The 11,203-nt window shown below is 58.6% G+C and overlaps 1 protein-coding gene across 1 annotated transcript; it reads left to right on the plus strand.

Annotated features, from left to right (window-relative positions):
- On the plus strand, positions 1,470-3,137 carry FNDC11 (fibronectin type III domain containing 11). Its single transcript, XM_021077551.1, has one exon. It carries the CDS (start codon positions 1,860-1,862, stop codon positions 2,862-2,864), a length of 1,005 nt encoding a protein of 334 aa, XP_020933210.1. The 5' UTR covers positions 1,470-1,859; the 3' UTR covers positions 2,865-3,137.

The raw sequence follows: 11,203 nt of genomic DNA on the forward strand, positions 1-11,203 counted from the left end.
TCCTGAGGCTTGAGGAGATTTCCGGCTGGGGCAGAGGTCGTGATGCTTAGGTTCCCAGGGAAGGGAGCGAAACCTCTGGGCAGTTCTGTCCAAGCTGAGACCAGGGCGAGGGACGGGGCTGGTGACTCATCCGGGACAAGCGGTTTGTTCGGTCCGGGTCCTGGGCCTGGGGGGCGCGCCCCGCGCAATCTTCGCACCTTCCTGCAACTCTTCCAGCCTTCCAGTCCGGACCCCCGATCCCGCGCCCTGGCTCCCCGCCCACCCCGCCCCCTCCCCGCCCCCTCCCCGGGCGGTCGGGGCGTCACAAAGTCCCCATGGCAACTCGCGGGGCGCCGGGCGGGAGGCTGGAACCGGCGGCTCCGCACGCACACACAGTCGGACCGCACTGCTCCGCCGGCGCCGGGAGGCCGGGTAAGTGTGCGCGCGGGAAGGCTGGGCGCGCGGGGAGGCGGCCGGGGGTTGGAGGACGAGGGGGTTGTGGCGGAAGTGGGCGGGTTGAGGGGAAGTGGGTCTGAGGCCAGGGGTGGGGGGTGGGGGTCGGGGTGGGGGGGTGTAGGTGTGGACAGGCAGGCCAGGGGCCAGGGCAGGCGGCTTCTTCCCCGAGTTCCCCAGCGGCCCCTCTGCGGTTTTCCAGCTAGAGACTTGGGCCCTGGCGAGGCCTCTGAACTGAAGCCAGATCTGGAGCCTCTGGAGGCGGCATGAATCTGTCCCAGGCTCCAGCCAGCGCAGGACTTTGCCAGGAGTCCAGGGGTCTTGGTCTGGGTTGGCAACTCACCCCAGACATCCTCTCTGCAGTGCCCAGGGCCTGGTCCGCCGCCTCTGCCCCTGGAAGGTCAGGGCCTGGCCTTTGGGGAGGGAGACCGACTTGGGTCCCGAGCCCACTCTGCACCTTAACCGTGCAGCCTTGGATGGCTGCTCAGCCTCTCAGCTCCTGTTAGGGATTCTCCCACCCAGGTGAAGCCACTGGGTCTGTCTCACTGACCTGGAGGCCAGCTGGGACCGGGGACAGCAGCCAGGGAGCCCCAGCCTTGTGGCCAGGGACTGGGGCCACAGCCGTGCCCAGCTGTGGGTTCACCAGGCATCGTTGGACACTCAGCTGGGAGCCCGCGTGGGAGAGGGTGCAGGAGGAGACTCGGGTTCTGGCGTCTGTGGCTGCGGCAAAGCCTGGACGGAGAGCAAGCTAGCGAGCTCTGTAGCCCCATGCACCCCCTCTGTGAGGCAGGGTGCCAAGACCTCACCATTTGGGGCTTTGCTTGTGGAGTCAGCTCAGCAAGGCGCCCGAGGCCCCAGGACACAGCCGGGCCCGGGAACTGGCAGGATTATTCCCCTGGGTGAGGCCAGGGGCCACCCACCTCCCTGAGCTCGGCTCTGCACCTACAGAGAGGCAGGGAGGGCCTGCAGCACAGAGGTGTCCCCACGGGTTCGGGTGCTGCTCAGACAGGATCGCCCTGGGTCCTCCCAACTGCCCAGGGGAGCAGATGTGGCCTCACAGCTGCTCCGTGGGGGTTCCCCGTGGGGGGTTCTGGCCCAGAGCCCACGGTCACTGCCCTGCCCTGTGTCATCACAATCCATCAACAGAGTGTCACACCCTCAAGTCCACTTTGACCCAGATGGGCAGCCTGCCCACTTGGCCCTCCAGACAGCCTCGTTCCAGAAACCAGCCCTCACCCCAAACTCCTTCCCCGCCTCCCACCACCAGCCCCCCAGGCCAGGGAGGACAGAGGGCCCGGCCGGGGGGTCAGTGGGCCTGAAGTCACCCCCCACACCAACGCTGCCCCAAGAGAGCCCCCGGGTGGGCAGCAGAGGCCAGTGTGACTGTTGCAGCTCACGCCCCGCCCTCCATCCCCTGCTCCCAGACCATGAACTTCCAGGTATCAGGCCTGGGCCTGGACAACATGAAGCTGGACTGTCCCCAGTCCTTCCTGGACCAGGAGGAGGAGGCCGAGGAGGCCGAGGATCAGCAGCTGCTGGAGCCGGAGGCCTGGCGCACCTACGTGGAGCGGCGCAACGCTCTGCGCGAGTTCCTGACCTCGGACCTGAGCCCCCACCTGCTCAGGCGCCACCACGCCCGCATGGACCTCCTCCGCAAGTGCTCCTACTACATCGAGATCCTCCCCAAGCACCTGGCTCTGGGCGACCAGAACCCGCTGGTGCTGCCCTCTGCCATGTTCCAGCTCATCGACCCCTGGAAGTTCCAGCGCATGAAGAAGCTGGGCACCGCCCAGACCAAGATCCAGCTTCTGCTGCTCGGGGACCTGCTGGAGCAGCTGGACCACGGCCGCTCCGAGCTGGACGCCCTGCTGGAGTCGCCCGACCCGCGGCCCTTCCTGGCGGGCTGGGGGCTGGTGGAGCAGCGGCTGGCGGACCTGGCGGCCGTCATGGACAGCTTCCTCGCCATGATGGTGCCAGGGCGCCTGCATATCAAGCACCGCCTGGTGTCTGACGTTGGCGCCGCCAAGGTCCCGCACATCCGGCTCATGCTGAGCACCAAGATGCCCGTCGTGTTTGACCGCAAGGCCTCGGTGGCCCACCAGGACTGGGTCAGCCTGCGCTGGTTTGTCACCATCCAGCCGGCCGCGGCAGAGCAGTTCGAGCTGCGCTTCAAGCTGCTGGACCCGCGGACCCAGCAGGAGCGGACACAGTGCGGGGCCATCCCCGTGGCCGCCTGCACCGTCGCCGTCCGAAACCTGCTGCCCAACCGCTCCTACAGGTTCACCGTCAAGAGGGCGGAGAGCTACACGCTGGTCTACGAGCCCTGGCGGGACAGCCTCACCCTGCAGACCCGGCCAGGGCCTCCCGAAGGGCCCGCTCCCGGCCGGCTGGGCAAGCTCAGCCCACCCCTGCCCACACCTTCCGAGAGATGATTTTCTAATATTTATCCACTAATAAAGAGGAGTATAAACGCACACACACAATTAAAGAAACAAACCTGCTTACGTTCGAAAGGCGGCAGCAGCCACGTGAGTGTCTTTCCTGACGCAGCCCCAGGCCCCCCCACTCCTGCTCCCTTCTGCGGGGGGAGCCCCCGCTGGCCGCTCCAGGAGCCCAAAACCCTGGAGCGAGAAGTCTCAGCCCTGGCATGGGGCTGCCACCACCAGGATGGGAGCGGCACCAAGGCTCTGCCCCCCACCCCCTGCCCCGGGGACTTGTTGGCAGCACCCCCACCCCTGGCTGTGGGGACAGTGGAGCCCCGTCACAGTGCCGCCTTGGGACCTGGCGCAGCCTCCGGCTCTCTTTCCTGCCCCCTAGCCTGGGGCTCCCGGGGGGAGGCCTGTACCCTGCGTCCCGCCCCAGCACTGCTGCCCTCAGCGTCACTGAGCCTGCGGCCGAGGCCAGAAGGACATTCTATTTTTTGTTTTTTTAATGAAAATAAAAGTCTTGTCTTCTCCCCCAAAGAAGCGGAAGTTCATCTGCACCCCATCCCAAGGCGGGGGAGGGGCCTGGCAGGGAACCCTGCCTGGCAGGTTCCCCCCGATACAGGCCAGTGCACAGCTCCTGTCGGGGTCACCCCACCCCCCCAGCCCATCGCCCCGGGCCACCCTCCACGGGGTCATGTGACCTCCGGCTCGGCCAGCAGCGCCCCCACGCACACGTCCACTTCCTGAGGGGACGCGGCCTTCGGTCTACCTGCTCCCGCAGCGCGGGCCTGTTCGGGGCGGCCCCAGGTATGCGGGCTATGGCCAAGGAGGACAGTCAGCTGGAGGGGGCCGGAGCCACCCCAGTACCCCGATAACCGCCTCTGTCACACCAGGCACCTTGCGGTGGCCTCCGAGAAGACAAGGCGTGTCTGGGGCAGGGTGGCCCCGAGCGGAGCCCCTCCCCCACCGAGAAGAGGTTTGGCAAGTGGGGACCCCAGCTGTGTCACAAAGGCCCAGCCCCACCCTCCCCAGCTCCAGACAGTGTCCTCAGCGGGGTTGGGGTGGCCTCAGCCAGGGCTCCCCTCCCAGGCCTCTCCAGCCACCGACACACTCTCTGCTGCCTCCTGTCATCCAGGGGGTCAAACTGGACTGTCACACTCCGTGTGGCCTCGGTGACTTGGGGGCTCCATCCCGGGCGTCCTGCCGGTGGAATCAGCCCGTGGTTCCTGAGGCCCAGGGCAGAGGCACGGAGCTTGCTCCATGGAACCGACCAGAGCAGTGGCAGGTGGAGTGGGGTGGGGTTTGGGGAGGGGACAGGAGCGAGAACTGGCTAGGGGCCAGAGATCAGGGTTGGTGCCGGGTCACAGGGACCCACCGAGACTGGCAGGCTGGGGTGAAGGTCCACCACGGGAGGCCCCGAGGGTCCTGGGGCCTGGACCACTGGCTGGGGGACTCCTGGGACCCAAGTGGTGCTTCCCACCTCCCCGCCCCACATGGCGCCCGCACCAGGGGAGGCAGCTGCCCAGAGGCCGGCCCCTCTCACGGCGATGCCGCCGCAGGTGCCAGGCTGTAGGCAGCTCTGAAGCACCCTCCCGCCGAGGCCCTGGAGGCTGGGGCACGGGACGAGCTCTGACCATCCTCACCAAGCCTGATGCCCAGCCGGCTTCTTTGTTCCTGGCCCCGTCGCACCCTCAGCTGGAAAATGGAGGGGGCGCTGCCTCCCCCATGCTCCCCGCCCAGCATCTGGTGGCTACAGCAGGCTCTGGCTCTTGGCAGCCGCAACAGCCACCTCACAACGCCGAGCAAGAGGCACCACCCCGTCTTTGCACCCCCAGCCAGATCTCAAAACACCCACAGCGAGAAAAGACTCGTAGTCCATCCCATAACCCCGAGTCCAAAGAAAGTGACAAACATTGGACTGTGGTTTGTCGCAAACAGCAGAATCAGATACGGACACCTCCCTCCCCACCCCCCGGGGTCCACTGCAAGGCCCCGGGGACTTGTTGGCAGCACCCCCACCCCTGGCTGTGGGGACAGTGGAGTTGCTCTGAGAGCTGTCTTCCAGGGTCAGAGCTGCCTGGGAAGGGCTGGGGTCAGGGCAGAGGTCACGATGCACCATGAGGGGCAGGTGACAGCCCTCGGCCCTGCAGAAACGTGCTCGTCTGGGCAGGCTGTCTCGAAGGCCCTGACCTGGGACCAGGCCTGAGGAGGCAAGGGGGCCACAGGGCTCAGGGTGGAGCATGAGACGTGGCTCAAGGCAGCGGGGCAGAGAGCAGGCCCCCTTTTCCAGGAAGGCCTTCTCGCCTGGCGTTCACGCCCTGGACCCTGTTCTGGTAAAAGACACTGGCTTTGGTTTACTTAAAAACAGGAATCCTGGGAGGTCCCGTTGCGGCTCAGCAGGTTAAGAACCCAACATATTGTCCCCGAGGAAGCAGGTTGGGTCCCTGGCCTCGCTCAGGGGGGTAAGCATCTGGCGTTGCCACACGCTGCAGCATTCGTCACAGATGCTGCCGGGATCTGGTGTTGCCATGGCTGTGGCGCAGGCCCACAGATGCAGCTCTGATTTGACCCCTGGCCCAGGAACTTCCATGTGTCGCAGGTGTGGCCATAAAAAGAAAAGTTAATAATAATTTAAAAAATAAGATTAGATTAGCAATGGAAAGTATTTACAGGGCTAGCTCCCTGGAGCCTTTGAACAGGGAAGTCTACGAAATTGTTAAAATTTTAGAGTTCTCGTCTTTTTTTTTTTTTTTTTTTTTGCGTTTTAGGGCCACACCCGCGGCATATGGAGGTTCCCAGGCTAGGGCTCGAAACGTAGCTGCAGCTGCCAGCCTCCGCCACAGGCACAGCAACACGGGATCCAAGCCACGTCTGACCTACACCACAGCTCACGGCAACACCGGATCCTGTGTCCTCATGGTTCCTGGTTGGATTCGTTTCCCCTGCGCCACAATGGGAACTCTGTGGAGCGCTCTCATCTTAAACGATTATTCTAGTTTGTAGGTGGAAGCCCCACAAGACTTCAAAATTCAATAACAGCCTCATGGGGAGTTTCCGTCATGGCTCTGTGGCTAACGAATCCGACTAAGAACCATGAGGTTGTGGGTTTGATCCCTGGCCCTGCTCAGTGGGTTAAGGATCAGGCATTGGTTGCTGTGAGCTGTGGTGTGGTTTGCAGATGTGGCTCAGATCCCGCATTGCTGGGCTCTGGTGTAGACCAGCGGCTACAGCTCTGATTCGACCCCCAGCCTGGGACCCTCCATGTGCCGCAGGTGCGACCCTAAAAAGACAAAAAGACAAAAAAAAAAAAAAATAGCCTCATTGAAAGATTTGGTGTGAAGGCTAATGAAAGGGTAAACTATAAAACAGCCAACCTTGAACTTCAGCCCCTCCTGGCCTCCTCTGCCTCATTCTCGGCTCCGAGGCCCTTGCACTCACAGGCACTGTCGGCTGTAGGTGACCCTGCTCAGAGCAAAGGCTCAGCTGAGGGCCTTTCAGAACTTCTCCAACCCAGGGAGCAGCCTCCAAGTGTTTGCATGTGAATCACGGACACAGGCCACGGGTCAGCCTCAGCCCACCATAGCTGATGGCTGGAGCCTGATAGGAACGTGGGGCCCTCTGTCCGAAGCTAAAAGAGAGACAAAGAAACCCCACAGGTGAATAGTGCGTCCGTCTTTTGATGCCACCGAGGAAGCCACGCAGTTGCTTGAGGAATTGAAAGCTGCTGTCCTGGTGTTATAAATCTGGTCTTCACAGGACCAGCGCTGTGGCTCCGGAAAGAATCCAAAGCCCAGCAATCCTTTCCCCCCGCCGCCCCCCAAACTGCCCCTATTTATTCTAAGAGGCTTGTAAATTTGAGGAAAACAATTTTGGGCCCTCCCACAGCACATGGAAACTCCTGGACCAGGGATCGAACCTGTGCTACAGAAGTGACCTGAGCCACCACAGTGACCACGCCAGATTCCTAACCCACTCCACCCCAGGAGAACTCCTGAAAAAAAAATTCTGGGGGAGTTCCCATCGTGGCTCAGTGGTTAATGAATCCAACTAGGACCCATGAGGTTGCGGGTTCGATCCCTGGCCTCGCTCAGTGGGTTAAGGATCCGGCGTTGCCGTGAGCTGTGGTGTAGGTCACAGACGCGGCTCAGATGCTGCGTTGCTGTGGCTGTGGCGTAGGCCGGCGGCTGCAGCTCCAATTCCTAGCCTGGGAACCTCCATATGCTGTGGGAGCGGCCCAAGACATGGCAAAAAAGACAAAAAAAAAAAAATTCTGGCCTTAAGGAAACAAAGTCACGCCGTGAGGAGCTTGTCTTTCTCCGCCTGGGCCGAGGAAACGCCAAAGCTCTGTGGGGTCTCATCTAGGAAGCCTGAGCTCCACCGGCTTTTTGAAGTGCAGGAGTTCCTGCATTTTCATTAATTTGCAAAAGAGCTCTGTTTAATCGCGCTCTTTTTTATAGAAATGAAGCACTTCTATACACACTCAGATATAGAAAAGGCCAGGATGAATTTCAGGATCAGGTGACCCGCGAAATACTCAGCACTGAATTACCCGGTATCACAGTTAAGCTTAAGCGTGTTGGTTTTCTTAATACAGCCCTGTCTTTGGAGTCATCAGCATTGAGCATGACACTTTTTTTTGCCATGGCCTTGGCGTGCAGAAGTTCCAGGGCCTGGAGTTCCCATTGTGGCTCGATGGTGACGAACCCGACTGGTATCCAGGAGGACCCAGGGGCAATCCCTGCCCCTGCTCAGTGGGTTAAAGATCCAATGTTGCCGTGAGCTGTGGTGTAGGTCGCAGACCCTGTTTGGATCCCACATTGCTGTGGCGGTGGCGTATGCCGGTAACTGCAGCTCCGATTCAACCCCTACCCTGGGAACTTCCATATTCCACAGGTGCAGCCCTAAAAAGACAAAAAAGGAAAAAAGAAAGAAGAAGTTCCCAGGCCTGGGGTCAAACCCACCACAGCCGTGACAACACTGTTCCTTAACCTGCTGAGCCACTCGGGAACTCCTAAATACAATACTTTCACTGTATCTGTGTTTACTAGAAATCAAGAAGGATCATATTATTCCTGTTACAAAGTAAGTTTGTCAGCAAAAAAAAAAAAAACTCAGATGAAAATTTTAAGTAAATGAAATAGAGGTAAATGAGATTAGCAACTTTAAGGCAAACATTTTAGGAATAATTGTTTTGGAAATGTTTGCTGTAAGGATCCAGATTTTGGCACCTGAAATTACACTGCGTTAAATGATGAGACTCCATCCCCTATCTGGGTCATTTCAAATTGGAGAAAATACTGGAACGTTAATTGCTGGGTATGCGTAAGTTTACCTAACTTTCGTCGTCTTAGGGGAGTGAAACTGAAGCTGTTTGGGTTTATTAAATGCATGCTCTGGGCCACATCTCGGAACAAGGTTCTGCTGTCAGAAAATGTCTATCTGGGAGTTCCCGTCGTGGCTCAGCGGTTTGTGAACCCGACTAGCATCTAGGAGGACGTGGGTTCGACCCCTGGCCTCGCTCTGTGGGTGAAGGATCTGGCGTTGCTGTGAGCTGTGGTGCAGGTCGCAGATGCGGCTCGGATCCCGTGTTGCTGTGGCTGTGGTGCAGGCCGGCGGCTACAGCTCTAATTGGACCCCTAGCCTGGGAAGCTCCACATGCTGTGGGAGCGGCCCTAAAAAGACAGAAAGGAAGGAAGGAAGAAAATGCATATTTCTAGAGGCTCTGAGTCCACAGGTGTGTCGGTCAGGAAGGCTGTGGGGCAGGCCGCCCACAGTTGCCTCCTCCTGGGTTTTACTAGCGATTGAGGTTTCAGGTCAAGAACAATGTCTATGTAACTGACGCGACTGAAACAGCAAGGGGGACACTGTCCAGGCGCGGGAACCGCAAGGCGAGTCTGCGGTGGAGGAGGGCGAGGAACGGCAGAGCGGGTGGCAAAGGGGGACGGCGGTTGGCAAAGGGGGCCCACGTGGCGCGCTTGCCTTCGCGACGGCTGTTTCTGGATGGACGGGAAGGCGGGGGGCGCACAGTGAGCGGGGTTGCAGAAGTCTGTGGGGGACGAGCAGGGAGACGAGTCTTGTGCATGGTCAGGGTCGGCCAAGATAAGACTGAATTTAAGAAAACGGAAAAAGGAGGATTTCCCCGAGTTCCCTGGTGGCTCAGGAGGTTAAGGACCTGGCGTTGTCGCCGCTGTGGCTTGGGTTTGATTCCTGGCCAGGGAACTTCCGGGCGCCCCGGGCACCCCACTAAAAAGGGAGAATGAATGACAGGCAATGAGGCACAAACCTTGAATCGAGTGCTCCAAGAGGACAGTTTTCTTTAAAAATCGGACTTTTTGGTAAGAGATCTTGTGAGTTTCCTTGCATTTAAGGGACGCATCACACCTTTGGGAACTCGCGCGGCCACTGGTGAAATGAATGGGTGTCGTTCCACAGTGACTGGATCCTATGGCCAGGCGCTTTAACACCTGTTGATACTTTCGAAAAATTCCCAAAGAGCCCATTCTACGTGAAGCTCATCTGACCTCTAACCTACGCTAAGCTCTTCCAGAGGGTCCCTGGAACCCCCAGAAAATGTTCTCTCTCCGTCTCCGAGAGGCAGCAAACCGACTGGGTTATTTCTACGCTGAATCACGTGGGAAGCGCGGCCCCGAGAGCAGTGACAAAATGTCTTACGGTACATGCCGGGAAGTGTCGCCGATACTCCAGAAATTATACGGAACTCCTGAGACTGGTGTCTCTTGGTAAGTGGCTCTGATCACAACTTTAGTAATGAAACTGCTGGAGGTCACAGCAGTAACGAGTTTGCCAACTGCATCGTAATCAGACTTTGACCACGCGTTCCCAAGTCTTTCGTCGTTCAGAGGCGGTTACTAGTTCATGCCTACGTTTCTGCAAAAATGCCCATCCTCAAGGAGATCCGCAGAAAGGACTCTTTGACAGGTACAAGTTTCTGGTAACGTTCAGATCATACTGCTAAAGTAGGTGAAAATTCAAGAATTCCCATGGAACAACCTGAGAGCTGTATTAGACGATGAACAGAAGACTAAGATCAAGGGTTAGTCACATAGGATGAAGCTAGTGTGTTAAAAGTATGGGTTATAATTTGGGGTTTTGTCTGAAATATTACTGGGTGTGTGGGTGTGGGTGTGTCTTTTTAGGGCCATACTCGCAGCATATGGAGGTTCCCAGGCTAGGGGTTGAATCAGAGCTGTAGCCGCCGGCCTACAGCACAGCCACAGCAACGCGGGATCCGAGCCGCGTCTGCGACCTGCACCACAGCTCACGGCAACGCCAGATCCTTAACCCACTGATGGAGGCCAGGGATTGAATTTGTGTCCTCATGGATGGTAGCTAGATTCATTTCCGCTGAGCCACAACAGGAACTCCTGAAACATTGCCAGTTTTTAATCTGTGTTTCCTGAATGTAAGGAAAGCGTTCAGTCATACCTCTGTAAGCGGAATGGAACTGTACTTTCTCTCTACTTGATCCCTCCAGAATTTGGAAAGGTTCCCAGGAGCTTTCTCACATGTATAAGGAAGGTTACCTCCTAACAGGTGCAAGAAATTGAAGGCATTTGGGGGACCTCAAGAAGAGAGGAATCCACCCAAATCTCTCCCTCAAATCTTCAGAAATCTCAGGTGGAGTCTGTAATGTGGCCCTGGTATGAATTTCCTGGCCTTGAGGTTTTATTTTATTTTAATTTTAGGGCTACACTTGTGGCATATGGAAGCTCCCAGGCTAGGGGTCGAACTGGACCTCACAGCAACGCCAGATCCTTAACCCACTGAGCAAGGCCAGGGATCGAACCCGCAACCTCATGGTTCCCAGTCGGATTCGTTAACCGCTGCGCCGTGACGGGAACTCGGGGGGGGGTGTATTTATTTATTTCATTTTTGGCCACCCTATGCATGGCACATGGAGTTCCCAGGCCAGGGATCAGATCAGAGACACAGTTCCGACCTACGCTGCAGCTGTGGCAACGCTGGACCTTTTAGCCTACTGTGTTGGGCCAGGGATGGAACCTGCATCCTGGCGCTGCAGAGATGCCACTGATCCTGATGGGCTTCTGGTTTTTGAGCATGTTCTGCCAGTCACTGGAGGATAACAGCTGAGTCAGAAGGGCCTGCCCTCTCCCTGCCCCCAGTGGTACCCGGTACCGTCCAGTCCAAGCCCGCGGGCACCAGCGCTCACAGGCTGCGGCTGAGTGACACACTGGCTCCTCTGTCACTTTGGAACTTCAGAGGAAGCCGCAGGTGCCAAGTCAGGGTCCTCACCCCCCCGGTCTGGGCGTCAGACGCAGGGCTTCCTGCTGGAAATGCCCCTTCCATGCACGCCTTCTCTCGCA

Source organism: Sus scrofa, chromosome 17 (genome assembly GCF_000003025.6).
Source record: "Sus scrofa isolate TJ Tabasco breed Duroc chromosome 17, Sscrofa11.1, whole genome shotgun sequence".
NCBI lineage: Eukaryota > Metazoa > Chordata > Mammalia > Artiodactyla > Suidae > Sus > Sus scrofa.

Coding starts and splice junctions, on each gene's coding strand:
- FNDC11 (XM_021077551.1), top strand. CDS start 1,860: ATGAACTTCCAGGTATCAGGCCTGGGCCTGGACAACATGAAGCTGGAC.